The sequence below is a fragment of the Pleurodeles waltl genome, chromosome 12 (assembly GCF_031143425.1).
Source record: "Pleurodeles waltl isolate 20211129_DDA chromosome 12, aPleWal1.hap1.20221129, whole genome shotgun sequence".
NCBI lineage: Eukaryota > Metazoa > Chordata > Amphibia > Caudata > Salamandridae > Pleurodeles > Pleurodeles waltl.
The window spans coordinates 194,557,403-194,577,892 of NC_090451.1; the positions used below are offsets into that span (position 1 = coordinate 194,557,403).

The 20,490-nt window shown below is 44.2% G+C and overlaps 1 protein-coding gene across 4 annotated transcripts in view; it reads left to right on the plus strand.

Annotated features, from left to right (window-relative positions):
• Window positions 1-20,490, plus strand: part of BANP (BTG3 associated nuclear protein) — a 927,800-nt gene that overhangs the window by 541,371 nt on the left and 365,939 nt on the right. For all 4 annotated transcript variants that reach the window (XM_069217391.1, XM_069217392.1, XM_069217390.1 and 1 more), the window contains one exon: window positions 845-907. In XM_069217391.1, coding sequence (XP_069073492.1) covers window positions 845-907 — 63 coding nt within the window. The remainder of the gene's footprint in view (window positions 1-844; window positions 908-20,490) is intronic.

The window sequence follows — 20,490 nt, forward strand, 5'->3', positions numbered from 1 at the left end:
GCTGCTGCCTGCTCTACATGTGTGATGGAGGCTTCCACTGCTGATGCCGTCTTCTAGAGCTGTCAGTCTGATACCCCATGAGCCCCCCCAATCACCTCATGCAGAGGTGTTCCGTGATTCTGAGGTTGTGTTAGGGACACCGAAGTCCGGTGATAAAAGGAGCAGCACTAGAGTCCCCTCTAGCCTTTCTGAGTTGGTTGGGACCTGGGGTTTAAGGCAGTGGGACAGGAAGCAGATGGAGGGAGATTATCCTGCAGTGACTTGTGCTTTGGTGGGGTGGTCTAGACCCAGACGTAGTGGTTAGGAAGGGCAGTGGAAGACCGAGTTCATCAAGCCCCCACTGGAAACAGCACGCGTGTCACGCCGCCTGATGTCCACCAGCTCTGGTGATGCCTCCCTACCCCGTGCAGATGCACACAGAGTAAGCACTGGATGCGGTGAGGACGCAGTACTTGTTTAAAAGTAGATATGACTAGTTCTTTCAGAAGAAGTATTAAAAAACTCCAAGTTGATATAGAGGGAGTCACTTTGGTAGGGTGGGGTTTTTAGCCCCTAGAGCAAACTCACCAGGCCATAAATGATGATTTGTGAATAGATTAATCAGTAAGTCAGATAATTTCTCCTGAAGTCTGAATCTCGCCGGGACCTACTCGTTATTTAGTTTTATTTCAAGGTCGATAAATTACAACATCGGATGCTTGTATTTAAGGCACAGCTAAACATCGCCAGTGTTACTGCAAGTGCTCTGTGAAATAAAAGCAATGTTATTAAAGTGACACACAAAAGTGCGTTCCCTTGGTTTAATTTTGTAACGCTTATTTCTGTTCTTTTTTGAACCACACAGGGACACCTTCACATAGCCCAGGTGCCACAGGGAGAACAGGTGCAGATCACACAGGACAGCGAGGTGAGTCCCCCCTTAAGTTGTAAAAATGTGTGCAGTAATTCAAGAACTTCGGTGTGTTTGCAACCACAGATCGGTGCCCCGGTTGAAAGCAATTGATTCTGACTTCCCAGGCATAGGCCATACTGTGCAAAGATGAAGCTTTCAGGGTGACCATGTTTCTGTGAGTTTTTTTGTTCATCTTTTGTCCGCAATAGAAATAACAGTAGAGTGTTTGAATACCCTGAAAAAATTGCTTTACTATGTTTAATAAAGACCTTTTGATACACAGAGTAAGTGTGCATTGTAAGTTAATAGGTACTATAAGGGCTGCTCCTTCCGATGTAATTGTCTACAAAATAAGAAATATGTATATAGATACATCTTTGCTTCTTGCCTTTTAAGTAAATAGTTGCAAAGTTGCGATGTCATGTTAGTTTATGAAGCAAATCTGGCCTTATTCTGTAGAATATGGAATTTGTAGGACTGGAAAAGAGGTCCCAGTTACAGAAAAGGAAAATATCCCGATAAACGTTTGAGTCATGGCAGGATGTCGACATACGGTTGGATTGCCAGAAATACACAGATTGTAGATTGTGCACAGTTTTATTATAATGGTTTCTATTCTTGGGGAATTTAAACAAATCAGTTTATTTGTCTTGAAGACATTACAAAACCTGAGGTTGCTGAATTTCCAGTTATCAAATAGTGGGGTTCTCTTTGATGTCGGGTTAAAGTGGACTGTAATCGCTTCCTCAGAAAAAAAAATAGATTTTTGTGTTCAAAGGCAATGATCACTTTTTAACTTGCTGCGTAGAGGTTAGCTCTGTGTTAGCCTTATGGTAATATTGTAGTGGCTCACAGGTTGGTAATGACAAATCTCAGTTAGTATAGTTTCGCACCAGCATACCTGTCCACGGTAATGTATGATCAAGCAATAGTGTGCCTGAGACTGTTTTAATGTTTTGGAAATATTGGGTATTGCCCAGTATATATCTTGGACATTTTCAACTGGTCCTGAATCGGACAAATAGAGAATCTCTTCAGGGGTGTGGAATTAAAAAAAAAATCTACTTGTCCATGGGACAGGTTGCTTCAGAACTCTACTTGTCCTGTAAAAATAAATGTAATTGTCCCTTTGGTGCCATGTATTGTAGCGACTAATTATGTTAGCATTCTCATATTACTCTGATAATAGCCTCTCTGATTATGCCAGGGCTCGTACTATAGTAGGGCTTGAATACTAGCAATTTCTTTTTTTTTTTACCACCTTTCTGCAGATCCACATACTGGGACAGAAGGTAGTGGTAATCAATAGTTCCAGGGCTGAAATGCCCTTACGTGTTTGTGCAAACCTACTAACTTGTATGTTTATGGGGTTTTTGCCAGGTCTTCTTTAAGCTCTTCCCATACAGAGAAAGGTTCAGGCAGAGGTAAAGGTAAGGGCAGATGTAAAGGGAAATCTTCTTCCAGGACTGGGGAAAACAATGGTTGGAAAGAAAGTGAACTTGTAAACACTCAACAAATTTTCCCATGAGTAAATCTACATTTGCCTATTTGTTTGTGCTAAAATACAGTTTACAGATATTGTTAGGACTATGATTTCCTGGTCTATTTCTGCAATACTTTGTGATTTTATGAAATACCCAAAGCTGCACTAATAAAAAACATATACCATGGGTGCACTTTTGTGACTTTAAGAATTGGGCCCCTATTTAGGTCTGGTGCTAACCGCAACCTTCTGTTTTATTAAAATGATCTCTCTTTCTACCCATCTCTCTCTATCAATCTATTGACTGGCTTCACTGTGACTGATCCTACTTGCAGAACCCGCTCCTACTCAGCGCCAGGATACACTCATGTGACAAGTTACATGATCTATAAATTCATGTTACATTACAATGATTGCAATCTGCTCTTTCACAAGGAGCATACTGGCACACAAGTAGTTTTGTTCAGTGCCAGGAACTACAATGGCATTGTGTTCTTATCGCGACCAATAAATATTTTTGCTTTTTGCTAATATTTGTTGCAATGGTGAGGGCCCAGCAGCTCCCACAACAATAAAGTTTTACAAAAGCCATGTCAAAACAGACATACTTTGACAAAACCAAAAGACCACCAATGTTGGACCTATTGGCTTTTCCAATGCTTGCTCATATTCATGTTTCCCATTTTCTTGGTGAAACTGGTTACAATGGCATACCATTATGAATATGTTTTGCATGCATAATCACATTTTGCAATATGATGCTTCAAAGAAATGGTACCTACATTTCACAGTAGTTCAGCAAAACTTGTTTTCCCATAGTTGCATTTTTTTAGAACATTTACTTTTGGAAGCATCACATCATCAGTCTTGCATTCAAGCTTCTGCAAAAGTTTGCATTTATTCAGAGAACATTCTGGTAGTGTTATTGGTAGCCTCATGTTCTTTTTTTAACTTTGCAAGTGTGTGTGTGTGTACACTTTTTTTTTTTTTTTACTGGAACCACTGTCAGTAGTGCAATTCAAGCTTACAACAGTTATTTAGAACACTCACCCTAATAATAAAGGCTTTGCAATAATGAACCTTAAATACAATTTTGAATAGCATTAACATAGGAACACATTATTTCAACTGCAGACAATTCCTTTCCCTGCTCTCTAATGTGGTACTGTAAATTGGCAGCCAAAGGGTACGCGCTGCAGGGGGTTGGGCCTACTTGTCCAAGGACAAAATAAACTTCAAAACTTATTGTTCTTGACTCAAAACAATATGTCCTGGGTGTCGGGCTATAGGAATTCCACACTCCTGTCTCTTTGTTTAGTTGCCAGGAATAAGGCAATCAAAAGTATTGTTATGTATAGCTTCCATAAGAAGCCTTTTTTTGTTTGCACTAGGTTTTAAATCTGATAATTCACTGCTATAATGCAGCAACAGTTCATAATAAAACTCGTTACCCACCTGTTGCCACTCCTCAAAGACTTCTTCCCTGAGATCCTATCAGAGTGGTGCTGGAAATCAGGGACCACAGCTTCTGGAAGGCACAGAGAGTGGTGGGTTGGGTGGAGGGAAGCCAGGTATTTAAATCTTATATGCAACAGGGAAGAGAGACCATGTTATGTATGGCTCCCCTTCACTCCCCTACTCTTGTGTAGCTGTTGAAAGCAGGGGCAGATGATTTTGTGGGCCATTCAGAACATAAAATTATAGACATGTGGAAAAAGCAGATTTTTTTTCACCTCGGGGTTCTGAGTGACTTTATAGACAACTCGAGCTTCACTTTTTTTGTTTATTTGATGTCACTCTGAACCCCTTGGTGAAAAACATCACCGTAATTCACTGTTACCTAACTATAATTCTATATATGTTTTTCAACTATAGTCTGTCATTCAGACACTCAGATTAATCTAAAATTATTGACTCTAGCTTGTATAAATGAACTTTAAATCTTTGGGTTTTAATATACAGAGAATTTTAAGGTCACCTCACGGTATCTGCAGGTCCTGCCAGTATCACATGTTTATGGACCCATCGCACTCCTGTAAAAAAAAATGCACATTAGCTTCATTTTAGCTGGTGAGCTGTGTTAGCAAATGGTTCTCTTTACAGGCGACTTACTATTGAATGGGCTCCTTTAAAATTGATTTATGTATCTTCCTCCTGCCTCATCAGGGATATTAACCGTCTGCGATTCTCCATTATAACCTCATAAGATGTGACTTATTTTAAAAAACATTTTATTACATTTCCCATGCAATAGCAGCATATGGATAGTTAAGAATCAGTGTTGTTACTTTGATCTTTACAGCAAACGTACAGTGACAGTCTCAGAAAATATCTGAGTAGCGGCTGGAGTACAAATGCTGTCTCACAGATAGTGTTCCACTGACCATGGGACAAACAAGTTGATCCACAAATGTCAAAAGACACTCCCATTAGTGGTCGAACAGACAACTCCGAAGGAGCGAAAAGGCAGCAGCAGAACACAGTTTTAGAGGTCAGCATATGTCAGAAGTCAGTCATCTATGGAGACTTTTCATCCAGTGCCTAGCAAACTCCAATTAAGACGGCCTTCTAAGTTGCTGCAAGGTCAGAACTCCATATCCCACCCACCAGCCCTTCCCTGATCCATGAGCTAAACCCCTCAAGGTTGCATTTGTCGTCCCAAATATTTTGACTGCCTCTCTGTCTTTTTCCCCTCAGCAGAAAAGGTCTTAGCAACACATCAAAGCCACGTCAAATGCCTCCTTCGTAGGTTTCAGGGTTCACATCTTATTGCAAATGCTGCAAGTAGATGCCCCTTTTTCGAAATAGCTCACAGAAAAAACACAAAAAGCTCCATGAGAAGGAGAAGTCTTCTCTTTCCTCGTGGAAGGGGTCTGCTTCTTGGACCATTAAGAGTCTCATTTCCATTACTTGATGCTGTACTCCTTCCCATTGTTGGATAAGCTCCGGACACTGAAAAAGAGTAGACCAGAGTTTCCAAATTCATCTGCCAACCCCACCCAGCTTAAGGCCAGCTGTATTGCATATGGTCAGTGGGACACCTGTATCTTCTAGGTTCCAACCATTGAGGGAGCTTGTTTCTGTAGATTAGGCAACTCTGAACCTGATGTCTCTTTACGCTTTACCTCCAGGCTCTTGCCCAACATCCTCAAAGAAGCCTAAGCTTTCCAAGGTCCTGTCACCTGAGTAATGACAGAGACTCCGCCCGTTGAGCTGGCTACGACGATGCTCTTCAAGCTGGGTACATCACAAGAAATTATCCATGTGGTGAGGGTGAAAGTTAAGGCAAACCTCAACAGTTTGCCTAACACACACCCTTCCTTGGGCTCAGAGATTTCTCCCTATGGAGGAATTATTTGAATCTGACTCTGATGTCCTTGCAGTGTCTCTTAAGGAGTGTAAATGCACAGATGTTGATGATCCTAAGGTTGATAAACTCGTTCCCCACTGTTATACTGGTCCTGGCTTTTATCTGGATAAAAAAAAAATACAAGTGCCCTGGACATTTCACCAGAAGGGAACATCCCTTACCCTTCTGACCCTGCTACAATGGACTAGCAGCAGAGGCAATGGGATTCACTTGACCTCTGTGGAGGGGAAGTCTAAAGTTTTGACTGAAATCTTACAACCACCTTCCTCTGTGGCGTAGCCATTGCTTCTATTCATTGAGACTCTCTTAGATCACAGTAGTCCAGGGACAGTGCTAGACACAATTAGCCTTCTCTGGTTTACCCTCACTTTTTGTTCTCTCACTATCATTGGAATGTTTGGTTGTCCAAACCTCTTCCTCAAAGCAAAACCTGAATGCCTTCTCCCAGTTGCTCCCTGCTGGAGCGTTGAAAAAACATATGACTATTGGCCAAAAAGCCATTGGTTTTAGAAGCCAATCCTACACTGATAATACTGCATGTCTCCTGGGCTGTTATGCTTATTTTTTGAGCGAACTGGTGTAGCTTCAGTCATTAGCTTGCCAGACCTCATGATAAAGCCATGGACACCATCGCTTGGTCCAAATGTCACGGCTGAAGCATGGATGCTTAGGTGCATTCCACTGGTTTATCCATAGATGCCCATGCTACCCTTACATAGATGCCCTTTGATGGCAAGTAGCTGTTCAGAGAGAAAGCCAGTGCTTTCCTGGAAGGCTTTATACCAGTAGAACTACTGTATGCTGTGCATTGGTCCCACCCACCCCCGTCGAAAAGTTCTATCAGCAATTTTGAAAGCTTTGTGGCTTCTCTGGGGAAGTACAGTCCTGGCAGAGACAACCTTCTCAGCCTGTCCAGACACCCCAGCAGTTGGATTGCCTCTTTTGAGACATGGCTGGATGTAGGGGACACCATCAACAGTAGATTCAGTCTCCACCATCTTCTGATGCCTCACAACCTTTATTTTCCCCTTCTTCTCCATGTTCACACTTTTGTCGTCTGGTCGGGGGTGGAGTCTTCCTTTTTTCCATAAATTGGGAACAGGAAGGTTGGATTACTGGGTAATCCAGCTCATCTTGAAAGGCCACACCGTACACTTCCTGTTCCTCCATACAGACTGCTCTCCTTCCACCAGGGCATGCTGTCTTGCACGTATCTCATTTTTGGATGTAGAAGTTCTTACTTTCTGAGCATAGTGGCCAAGTAGGTGATTCACATGGAGAGAGGGGCACAGGAGTCCATTTATTTTATTTTTAGGTCTCCAAGTAGGATGGATGTCTGAGACCCATCTAGGATCTTTGCCTTAACATAAGCTGACAAGTCTTGCTGGCCCTGAATGCTGAAGGTTTGTTGGCACCCCTGTATGTTCATTACACTTGACAAATAGCATCTCGGTTGGACTTCATACCCTGAAAAGTTTTGTTGGTGATAATAACTTAATTGCTTAGGGTTGAAAAACACTTAGGGCCTTCTCACTTACCTTTAATAATTTTCTACCCCGATTAGTTGGTCCTTTACAGCTGCTCATTCTTTTTATGCAGCATGGTTTCTGCATTTTATACGGAACAGCCTATCACCCTTTCATCTTTCTTTGCTCTTCCACGTTGAACCGAGATTAGCCAGTACTACTCACTACCACCTCCCAGAGAGGTATGCTTTCAAACTCATTCATAGGTTGAGCGATCTGCTAGTAGATATACCAATCAAAAGAAAAAATTAATTACCTTCTTTAATTATTTATTGGTGAATACAAGATCATTCTGCAAAGTCCTCTCCTCCCTTCATCTTCGTTATTACAGTGACCAATAAGATCCCAAATTATGCAGCTATGTCATGTGTTATATTTGTTCCTGAAATTGCTCTCTTAGTGCTTTCTGCATCCTATGATGGGGAAGGAAAAAATATCAAAAACTGATGTCAGCTTATTGTTTGGCACTCATTATACTCACTTGCCTGGAGGTGGAGTCACGACTAAAACTGCATGGTGCCGTCTGACCTTGCTGGAGACATATTGCAGGATAAACTCTTTTACGTACCAGTCTGAAGTCTGAAAAATAATTCATGAGCTGAGGAATCTGCAGGATGATCATGTACCTACCAGAAATAGCATTATTAAAGGTAAGTAGTGTTTTCTTTTACACCTAACCAGGAACGATTTGATTGCAGATGAAGGCTCGCTACTTTGAGATTCACTAGCAGGTGTGTGTATGCTCTTTCTCCAGAGTTGTAGCATTTCTTTCCTGTGAGCACCAAGTGTCATAATATGTACAGTTAGCGAACTTACACATTCAGGGCCTGATACACAAAGGTACGTAAACTTTTGTGTAAGTTACAATAGTTTGCTGTTCATAAAGGTATTTTACTAGTGGTATCCTTATGACTGTGGAGTCTTCGCACATAAAAAGATAGGACTGTCCTGTTTGTGAGTAGCAAACAAGTGTAAACTTAAACAAGAATGTAAGTTTACCTTTGTGAATCAGGCCCTGAGTTGTTAATTAGTCATATCAAAGTGAGTATGAAGCAATAAAGTATGTCATATTGAGCACAGAGAAGCAGGAAACAAATTCAGCATTGTTATTGCCATCACATCATTTTCCCTTGTACCACAGCTTTATTGTGGGCGGGAGTACTTGACCTAAACTCTTTTCTTAATGCCTAACACTTTATTTAGGATGTGCAGGTTTCACCCTTCAGTCTTCTTACACCTTAGAAACCATTATGGGAGACAATAAGAAAAATAGGTCTGATTTAACCTGAAGGGGCTTTAACCCTTCTTACTGTCCACACGCTCCACCATATGTAACCTTAACATTAATATCCCAAGCCAAATACCTCCATTTGTTATCCATTCTTTAAGTTCTGTACAGAGGATTTTAATCAGAGCTCTTGCCCTATCAATTTTTACTGTCGTTTTGCCGGATACACAACTGAAGTTTGTGCCTTTACCTAAAAAGGAGCTTTATCATCCCTAGCTATAAATTCTTTTGAGTGGCAGTTCTCTGACCATGAAAAAGAGAATATGTTGACCTTTATCTAACATCTCTCTCCGTGACAAGTAGGCCCCTAAGTAGGGACACTGATGGCTCGCTTAAGTAGTATAGGCTCGCTCATCGCCACCCCCACCCCTGTCAATGAAACTTTAAGACATTGTTTTTTTAGTCAAACTCTTCTGGAAGCCAGAGGTACCATGAAAGCTGCAACTGCTTCTCATCACAAGTTCTCTGTGAGCTGTTCTACCACAGTATTGTGTTTTCATATCATCTGCTAAAATATCAACTCCAGGATTACAACTACTACCATATCATGAATGAAGTACACATATATACATTCGCTCTTCAAGGTGCATAAATGTGAAGTTAAGACTAGTAAATCTATTTTTAACTATGTATATTTAACCTTCCTGATATAATGGTAGCCGATATCCTAAACTTGATATTTTGTCATGACAGTATTTTGTCACTCAGTATTGTGTCATACAGGTCTCTGTGTGTTTCATGCACTTCCCCAGAAAAAACAACAGCACATCTTTAAATTCTTAACCTTTGGTTTTGTGTTGTTGGGTCATTTGAGCTCCATTTTGTTTACTCTATCGTTTAAAGACTCAAGCTTGTTCTCAGATATCCGCTTTATTTTTCTGTAGGAGTTGTGAAGAAGCCATCACCATCATCCTGCATTTTGTGACACAGATCATTGACTTTGTGCTTTCATTTCTCATGCTCTCTGAATTATTATGCTGACTAATATTTTCTGGGAAGAATCTGTATACCTGCTCTTTTTTCTCTAGATTTCTCAGTGTAATTAACAGATTTTGGGATGTTTTACACCTAGGTGAAGGGAGACCCATGAATGCCTGTGCCTTAATGTAACCTCTTTACTTCAGATACACAGTGTCTTGCAGAACTTGCTCTTCCTCATTTTCCCACAGGGCGATGGAATTATGACTGGTGAATAAGAGGTCTAGTTTATCTGATACAGACTTCTAGTTGCAGATTCCTTACCTTAGAATTTTCCCAGGCGTCAGACTGGATCCAGAGATTTTTTCTTTGAGCAATACACTTGCACGTCCGTAGGCGGCGGCGGTCGACTCCGCAGGCATTGTTTGCATCGTTGTCGCCGCGATGATGTCGGGAGTAGTACATAAACGTCAACTCGGTGCAGTGACGGCAGTTCTTTTCTTTCCGTGCCACGCGTTGATCTAGAGAGAGCTACCGTGGTAGTTTTCTGACAAACTTCGACTCTTTTGTCTGGTTTTTGGTGCATCTAGGGATATCCCCAAAGACCGGTTTCAAACCGTGCGAGGACTGTCAGCGCATGATGTTGGTGATGGATCCGCATCGGGTCTGTTTGTGGTGCCTGGAGCGCGACCACGACCTAAAGTTGTGCTCCAAGTGCAGGGCCATGCACCCGAAGGCCTTGAGGAAGCGGCCCTTCAAGCTTATGGCTGCCCAGCGCTCAACTCTGCATAGGGCCCGGTCTCATTCGAGGGGAAGGTCTCAAGACCTGTTGCGGAGACACCACCATTCTTCTTCTTTGAAGTCTTCGTGTCAAAGCAAGAAGAAGAATAAGTCGAAGAGATCCCATGACCCTTTGACTTCACACTGTCTCGGCTGATACAACACTGGAGGAGCGTCGACACTCGAGGCCTCCGTCTTCGGAGCCTGCTTCTGGGTCTGCTCTGCACCTCCCTGAGTTTCTGAGAGCCGGAGCGACCCCTGCCCAATTAAGAGAATTCTATGAGGCCATGCGGCTCCTTTTTGGGCAAGCTGACTCCAACATGGCACCTTCGGGCCCAATGGTTCGGTCTGGGGGCCTTCAGGTTCTGTGCCGGCAGCGACGGCCACTGAGGTCCCCTTCGGATCCACTCTCAGATCTGCACAGGTGCTGGTTGTACCATTGAAAGCTTCCCCGACGCCGGTTCGATTGTCGACGCTCCTGAAGACGGTGGTGCCCACCATCGATTGACTCAATCCTCATCCCCGACGACTCGGAGTTGGACCAGCGTCGGCCGACGCTGCCTCCTTCTTCGATGGGGCCTATTCACCTCGGGTTGGATTCTGACCCTTTTTCTTATGGGTACGAATTTGGAGAAGGAGTGGAGGGGTCCCCGGACCCTTATGAATACCAGGATGACCCTAACTTGGACTGTCACAGGAGTTGGGCGAGGCCAGTGGTCTGGATACCTCTCCAGATGCTGGCATGCTGTCTCCTCCTACCGTGGCTACAGCGGAGGGAGTGATTTATTCCATGGGGTCAGTAGGGTGGCTGATGTCCTCGGCCTTGAGCTTCCTACTGTTCAGGTCAGGTCTAATCTCCTGATGGCGGTGCTTCAGCCAGGGGCTTCCACTTCGGAGCCTCTTCTACCATTCAATGAAGCCCTCACCAATGTCCTTTTGGGTACTTGTCCAGACCCAACACAGGGGCTCCTGTGAACAGGGCTATCGCACGCTGCCAATGGCCCGCCCCGAACGACCCTAAATTCCTGTCCCAATACCCCACGCCTGAGAGCCTCGTCATCCAGGCATCCTCATCCTCGGGCGCATTTCCTTCCGCACCCTCGGATAGAGAATCAAAAAGGCTGTATCAATTTGGGATGAAGATGTTTTCTTCCTCCAGTCTTGCGCTGCAGTCAGTGAACACCGCATGCCTTTTGGGCTGCTGTACCCACTCTCTGTGGGATACGGTCGAGTAAGTTCTGCTGCAGACACCGGAGGAGGCCCATGCCCAAGCTGTTACCGATGGGAGAGATGCGGCAAAGTTCACAATCAGATGTGGGCAGGTCACGACCGACTCTCTAAGTAGATTGGTTGCGACGACACTGGGCTTCAGGCGCCATGCCTGGTTGCGTATATCTGTTTTTTCGGGGAAGGTCCCACAGACTCTTATGGACATGCCCTTTGATGGCCCCTGTCTCTTTGGAGACAAGGCGGACTTGGCTTTGGAGAAGTTCAAGGACTCCCGGGCTACGGCTCGGTCCCTCGACCTTTCCACTGCCCCTTACACCCAACAGTCTGCCTTTCATCCCATTTGTGGCCTCGACGGAGCTCCCTATTGGGTCCCTATCCCAGCCACTGTGCCACCCATGCTGTTCAGCTGCTGCGTGGCTGGGGTGTGGAATCCCATGTGGGCGTGGGACAGGGAACCAGAGGTCTACCCAGCCCACCCGTGACCCTGCTGCAGCCTGCAAACCCTCCTAGTCTGTCCCCTCACTCCGGTCCAGTTGACGGCAGGATTCGCCATCACCTGTCCCACTGGGAATCCATCACTACGAACAGGTGGGTTTTGCAGATCGTTCGAAGGGGCTACTCCCTCCCCTTCAAATCTGCCCCACCAGCCAGGCCTCCATCATTCAGCCATATTCCGGAGGATCATTTGGCACTTCACTGCCAGGAAGTTGCGGCTCTTTTGGCCAAGGGAGCCATAGAGAGGGTCCCTGTGCCGGAAGTAGGTCATGGTTGTTATTCCCGCTACTTTCTGGTGCCCAAAAAAGACAAGGACTTACGTCCTATCCTAGACCTTCGGGACCTCAATCTCTTCCTCAAGAAGGAGAAATTCAAAATGCTCACCCTGGCTCAGGTCCTGTCTGCCTTCGACCCAGGAGACTGGATGTTAGCGTTGGACTTGCAGGACGCTTATTTTCATATTCCCATCCTGCCTACCCACAGACGTTACCTACGATTCGTGGTAGGTCACGAGCACTTTCAATTTACTGTGCTCCCCTTCTGCCTTACCAGCGCCCCTCGTGTGTTCATGAAAGTGATGGTGGTGGTTGCAGCTCATCTGCGCAGGATAGGGGTTTCAGTGTTCCCCTACCTGGACGACTGGCTGTTGAAGGCAAACTTGCCCCAGAAAGTCATCTCCCACCTTCAGACTACGGCGAGCCTCCTGCACACACTGGGGTTCACTATAAATGTGCCAAAGTCACACCTGACTCCCTTTCAGACACTCCCTTTCATCTGAGCAGTTCTGGACACAGTGCAGTTTCGGGCCTATCCTCCCGAAAAGTGAGTCCAAGATATTCAGGCTATGATTCTGATCTTTCAGCCTCTGTCTTAGGTTTCGGTGAGGCTGACTCTGAGGCTGCTGAGCCTCATGGCCTCCTGCATCCTGCTAGTGGCATATGCGGGCTCTGCAGTGGGACTTGAAGTTCCAGTGGACACAGCATGAGGGAAATCTCTTTGACATGGTCCAGATCTCTTCGGGGACTACGAAAGATCTGCAGTGGTGGCTTTCGAATCCGCATTGGGCCAACGGCAGATCCCTCTCCCTTCTCCAGCCAGATTTATTCATAGTGATGGATGGGATGGGGCGGCCACATGGGAGACGCAGAGATCAGAGGCCTCTGATCTCTAGCGGAGTCTGGGCTCCATATCAGTCTTCTGGAGCTCCAGTTGATCAGGCATGCTTTAAAAAGCATTTCTTCCCCCTGTCAAAGGGAAAGTAGTGCAAGTTTTCACGGACAACACTACCACCATGTGGTACTGCAACAAACAGAGTTGGAAACAAATAATACTCCAAGGATGGAGAGGATCCAAGGGCACTATCTTCCTGTGTAGAATGCCTACAGACAGAGTTGAGTGGGGTCCTGGACCCTTTGTCAGGAGGCACTGCGCCTCTGGACAAGGCTGGCCCATCAGGGCATAACCCTGGTGGTTCAACATCTGGCAGGCTCTCTGAATGCCAGAGCAGACGAACTCGGCCATTGATGCATAGCCGATCACGAATGGCATCTCTATCCGAAGGTGGCGCAAGGCCTCTTTCAGCAGTGGGGAGAGCCTTGGTTAGATCGGTTCACCTCTGCAGAGAGCATGCAATGTCAGCTGTTTTGCATGTTGGAGTTTCCAAGGTGGCACACGTTCGGAGACGCTTTTCGTCTCGAGTGGAACTTCGGCCTCCTTTACGCCTTTCGGCCTATAACACTTCTGCCGAGAGTTCTCAAGAAGATCAGGAATGACCGGGCCCAAGTCGTCTTGGTGGCTCCGCACTGGGCACGGAGAGTCTCGTATCCAGAGCTATTAAGCATGGCCACCGATCCTCCACTCAGACTGCCTCTTCGGGAGGATCTTCTGTCGCTGCAGCAGGGGACGGATCTCCTCCGAACCTGTTAAATCTCCGTATTCATGCGTGGAGATTGAGCGGTGGCAGTTAACGGCTTTTGACCTTCCTCTCGAAGTCTGTGACGTTATCTTGGCAGCCAGGTGTCCCTCCACCAAAACGGTATACGCCTGTCTTTGGCATAAATTTGTGGCATGGCGTTCAAACAAATCTCATGACCCCCTCTCTGCTTCTCTTTCTGAGGTTCTTTTTTTCACTCATTATTTAGCCCAGCAGGGCTCTGCTTTGGGCACCCTTAAAGGTTATTTATTGGCAAATTTCAGCCTTTCTTAGGTTGCCTGATCAGCCTTCACTCTTTAAGTCTCCTATTGTCAGTCTATTCCTTAAGGGTCTCAACCATTTGTTTCCTCCCACTCCATTTATCATGCCTCAGTGGGACCTCAATCTTGTGCTTACTTTATTAATATGTACTCTCTTTGAGCCAATGCACAATTGTTCATTACGGCTCCTTACTTTCAAGACTGTTTTTCTTGTTTCCATCACTTCTTCTCGCAGGGTGAGTGAGCTTCAGGCTCTTTCTTCAAAGCCCCCGTACTTGTCTGTGCACCCTGACAAAGTGGTTTTACACACCAAGGCTTTCTTCCTTCCCAAGGTCGTTACACCTTTTCATGTAGGCCGGTCCATCACCTTGCCTACTTTTTACGCACTCCATAGCCTTCTCATGAGGAGGAGAGACTCCATTGTCTGGACCCAAAAAGAGCATAGACGTTCAATCTCAATCGTACTAAAGATTTCCGGGTGGACGATCAACTCTTTGTTGGTTATGTGGGTGCGAAGAAAGGGAAGGTGGTGCAAAAATCTACCATCTCTCGATGGGTACTTCTTTGCATCAAGATGTTCTACACTTTATCCAAGAACCAACCCGCTGTGGGTTTGCGAGCTCATTCCACCAGAGCGTCTGCTGCTTCCATTGCGTTAACACGCAGAGTTCCTGTCCTGTATATCTGCCAGGCAGCTACGTGGGCATCCTTACACATGTTTACTAAACATCACTGCCTGGGCGGTCAGGTCCATCAGGACGGCTACTTTGGTTGTTCGGTCCTGCAGGACTTTCTAGCATGATCTTGGTTCGCCACCCACCTCCGAGGATGGCATTGGGTATCTAGTCTAAGGTAAGGAATCTGCAACTAGAAGTCTCTATCAGATGTACAAGTTACTTACCTTCAGTAACAATATATCTGGTAGAGACATATTCTAGTTGCAAATTCCTTACCGACCCACCCATCCTCCCCGCTTGTGAACTGATTTCTAGGGACAGGGCTTCCCAATTCAGAGCCTTAGCTCTGGAGCACCAATCTCAGTGTTCTTCGTGGCTCTGCGCTTTGCCGCGGAAAGTCGTGAAAAGAAACTGATGTCACTGCGCTGAGGCGGCGTCTATGTACTACTGCCGACGTCATCACCGCGACTATGATGCCAACGACGCCCACGGAGTCGACCGACGCCACCTACCGACGCACAAGGGTATTGCTCGAAGACAAAATCTCCGGATCGAGTCTGACGCCTGGGGGAAAATTCTAAGTTAAGGAATTTGCAACTAGAATATGTCTCTACCAGATATATTGTTACCGAAGGTAAGTAACTTATATGTCAAGACTCCTCTGCCTCTGCTACTGTGCCTCCATATACTGCTGCCTAGTAAGCAGTGAACGTCCCTGCTTCGCTGCAGGACTCCTGCCTCCCTAGCCACTCAGGTCAGGATTGAGGCATCGGAGCTCTGCGCTAGCCATTTTGAGGTACACCAATGCTTCAGCCACAGACATTTTTCCCCTTCTGTTTCTTCAGAAGATTTTTACTTATTCACGATAACCAGGATCATTGTTTCCTAACTGCCAGTGCCCCAATCCCAGTCCACTTTACTGGTCCTAGGTTACATTACGGGAAAGGTAGAAAATCTCATGGAGTAGAATAAAAGGCGACTGTTCCTCAATCTGCTTTGAAAACTTTTGTTTTTTGAATTCCTAATGTTTTAAGAAATAAAATTGAATCACTGCAAAATTAGCATGAAGCTGGGAAAATGAGTATTATTTGTAGTGAGTAATAATAAATAATAAATTACGTTTTTTTCGTCTGTAAATGAATAGCCACTGTGACACAACCCAGATTCGTGGCATCTTAACAGGAAACAGGTCAAAATACAACTATACAGCGTGCAAATGTTTCATTGAATTATGGTGTGGTGAAGAAGAGACATCTCTTTCGTCCACATAGACAGACTTATAGACGCATGACTGAGTGATGGAGATGCTCTCCACCAAATGGTTCGTAATGGTCTCTTGTAGACAAGAGTGAAGCTCTTGCCTACGATATCACTCAGAACCCAGGGTGAAAAGCACCCCCTATAGTCAAAGTTTCCCCTCTATATTGAGGATCCCAAACTTTTTTCATTTTCATCAACAAACTTTGTAAATTTTATAATTGTATGGTTACGTCTACTGCATAATATTTTTAAACCTAGATAAAGGATTTATTCATTTGCCACTTTAAATTAAAATAGACTTTTGGTTTTGCTTTCTGTTTTTGTTTCCTGTCTGCTAAGCAGAGGTTGGCAGTAAAACTTTGTTAACTGACCGCATTGGAAAGTAAGCTTTGCTCTTCACCACCGTAGTGTAATTGGCGTGAATGACCGGATTTTTTAAAAAAAACGTCTCACGATAGTGGACTACTATATGACCCATAAATAGCACATGGAATATAGATGGGTAATGATAATTACTGGGATTTCATTTTTTTCACCAAGGCGTTCTGAGTGACATCAAATAGACGATGAGAGCAAAGCTCCAATTGCCTATGATGTTACTCAGAGCTCTGAGGTGAAAAACATCCCTGTAATTCACTTTTTACCCTCTGTAATTTTATGTTGTGTGACCCCCAAGGTCATCTGCCTCTGCTTTCAGCCGCTAAGCAAGGGCAGATGAGCCATAGGAGAGTCATACATAACATGAGCTGTCCTCCCTGTCCCAAAATTAAAACAAGCATTTGCAGTGCAATGGGTCTCACATCTGCTCGAGTTAGAGCTATTAGAGTTATAAACTCTTAACCCGACTTTTCTTACCACATAAATTGAAAATTGAAAGTTAAACACTTTCACATAAGGCAGCTGATTCACAGCGCCACGGCCGCCATGAGCATCAGCGTGAAGAGATACACAAAAGGAAAAGAAGTTTGCTTGCAGTGAAGCTTATCGGCAAAAGTGCAATTAGCCATGTAACAGGGGCAATGGCCAAGGTGGTAACAAAACCTCCCCAAGGAGGGACAAAAGTAAACCATTTACCAATGTAATCAAAGGATTTTTGAAGGGCAAGCCCACGAACGAGTGGTAGTGATGGGCGTGAGGTGGGCGTTGTTAAAAGCCCAGATACACACCAACACGTCGGAAAAGCAGCACATGCGCGCTGCAATGCTCGACCTAAAAAAACCTACCTGTTGTTCTGCCACCCATCCCCACTGCCCTCTGTGCCTTTCCTAGAGAAGCTGTGTTCGCAGCCTTCCGGCGCTGCTGTTAGAGGCTGTCAGGGAGTCCTGCCAGAGCATCCTGGAATTCATTTATGACATAGCAGCAGTTGTTAGCAAGCACTGGTACTCACCATAGCTACGTCAGGCATAGCAATAAAGTAATAAAGAATCCACGTATGCACCTTCCATCCGTACAGGGACCTGCTTGCAGACAGCCATTTCATGATGTAGTTTTGTGTTATCATAATAATCCTCAAGGTTTATGAAACTCTTGGAAGGGAACAAAAGAGAGTCTCTGTAGAATGAGGTGCAAGTCTAGAAGGACTTGTCCTCTGTGGAAGCAGAGGTGAGGAAGCGGCTACCGCTTCTTGCCTTGGTGTATTAAGCATGTGTAGCTGAAAGCGCTCGTTTTCAACAACACTGCACATGTTGAGACAGAAGGCAGACTCCCAATACGATTATTTATATTGTTCTTTTTCAGATTGCATTGTTCATCTTACTTGCAATTTGCTTCTGCAATAAATATGTGTCTTTTTTAAAGTTCCTCCCTCGAAGACCATAAGCTTCAGGATTTTGTAAAACTGGTGCAGCTTTGTGATTCCTATAATGCTATTTTTTGTCCCTTTTGAGGCTTAGGGTTTGTTAAAGAGAGATGGCTGCCAGAAAGAGGCATTCTTTAGATGGTATAGTTAGTATTTAAGGTCCTGCCAAGCAAAGGTTTTAGCTTTTGTTTCATAAACGCTTTTATTGGGATGACGCGTAGTCTGAATCATGAACACGAGTTTTTAAATGAAACCTCGAAATTTAATATGGATTTTAGTGGTTGAGAGACATCATTGCAAAATCCATATTGTGCAAGCAGACTGTTCAAATCCAGCTGGTAGCTGAGCCACAGTGCCACTAACAAGATTGTTTTTGTTCCCTGCTAAGTCCTGGATTGACCCAGAGCCACATTGTGTTATAGTAGAGCTAGCACATCCATGCCAGCTTTCAATTACCATTGGTTAGAGGATTCCTTTACAGGAGTGTCCTTTATTCAAAGTACTCGGGGTAGCAGAAGTAAAATCACGTGGCTTTGGTCCCTTAATTAAATCACAGGAAGGATCTTGACATGACATTAACTCCTTAATGATGTCATAGAAGGTGTCATCTCATCTAATTAATTCCACAGTGATGTCACTAGGGTTGTATGTGACAGTATTGCAGTTAAAATATCAAAATATAAAAAGTCTTGAGTCTATAGGTCTACCAGTATCACCCCAAGTTCAGTACATATAGAGAAGTACACATTTACTATTATTAGCTTCACATGTACATGAAATATAGAAACAGTAGACTGGTAGTCAATACTGTAGAATCATTATTTTTGCAAGATGATAGTTCATTCGCAATGCTGTGATTTCCATCTTTCATAAGAAGCAACATAAGTTATGCATAGCATAGTCTCCAACCACAGGGATGTGTGCGTTCTTTTCTTTAAATCCTTAATGAAAACCAAAGGTTTATCTGTTAAAAAGGCAATAGATACTTGGTGTAAACACCCAGTTAATAGAACTAGCTAAACGTATATGCATTCTTAACTATCCTAGATTGATAGATAGGTAAAGACATTGGGGTTGCAAGGTAGTTCTCAAACGTTGCCAGCAGCACCATCCCTATCTTGCCCACCTCTGTCGATTTGATGTACCCAACCACTTCAGGTCTGGACCTCAGCTGGCTGCATGGTTGGAAAGCCTTTACTGGTGGCTCATCAGCCAGATGACTGCCAAGTCAAAATAGTAGTAGAACCACTGATTATCCTGGCATGTATCTCTCAGGGAGAGACATGGTGTACATGGGATGGAAAAGCAAACAATTCCCTCCTTTGGATCTTTGCACACAGAGAAAACTCCATGCATGTCAGGGCCATTTTTTCTCTCAAACAAACTCTTGCTTTGATACTTTGAAAACAAATAATTCCAAGTTGGCCAAAAGAGATGGCACCCACTTGACATGCAGCTTTGGCTCCAGTGTATCCTGTGCATTGATGGACGCACTGTAAGCAAAGAGGTAACCAACTGTCAGGAGACAATCTCCAATTATGACAGTTAGTCCTTCAATTTTATCTCGAGTGTTTCTTGTACTAACTGTCACACAATGTGCCTGTCCAGAGGATTCCCTTGGTTGATGAAAGAGGATTTTGGGGGTGGTCGGTGGATCTTCCTTACTGCCTGATCTAGTAGCAGCCCTCCTTTGCCAATGTCTCACTACTCTAAGACAGAGAGAAGCTGCCACTCAGGGTTTGAACAACTTTTTCTCAGCCTTTATTGCAACGCTTCAGTCTCTGTGATTAGAAGGTCTTCAATGTAATCAAAGGAGGTAGCTGAATAGGCTTTCACACAATTACGTCACTATATATTTTGCACATTCCTCTCCTTAATTGAAGTTATCAAAGTGAACAAGTTTTTTGTTGATGCAGAATATTCTACTTAATCCTGTAGCTTACTTACCTTCTCCTTCCATTTTACGTTTGCCATGGATCACACTTAATTTCCAGTTCATGGTCTTACATTTACACAGTAGGCATCACATGTTCAGGAAGTGATTGCAAAGGTGCAAAGATGGACTGAGACTATGCAATATCCCTCATTTTAGGTGTGTCAATGATGAGTTAGTAGTTGGCATGGTGGGGTACAATAGTGCTTTACTTTTGTCCTTAGAAGGGGTTACGTCTGAAAAGCCTCACTCTAGCATGAGGGCATTTGAACAAGAGTTTCACTAATAGGTGTGCAAGTTTTATTGAGCATACAAGATTTATGAAGTTAAGCAGCTTATGACAGTCATTTGTTTACTGTCAATACAGGTGGTGGAATTAACTGGATGTTGGAATCTGTTGCAGGTTCCCATGATATTTCAATCTGATTTCATGAAAATTCCAAGAGCACTTTTGGCCTTGATCCAACCCTTTGCCTTAGTTATTGTTGTCACATTATACTGGTGGTTGCAGGTGTCTTGATTCAAAATGTATCTACCTATTCAAATACGTCTACTGCAATAATATCACCTTTACAGTTCTGACTGGACTCTTCCTTTCCACCAACTCCTCCAACACCCCCAAAGATATATGCACACACAACAGTGTA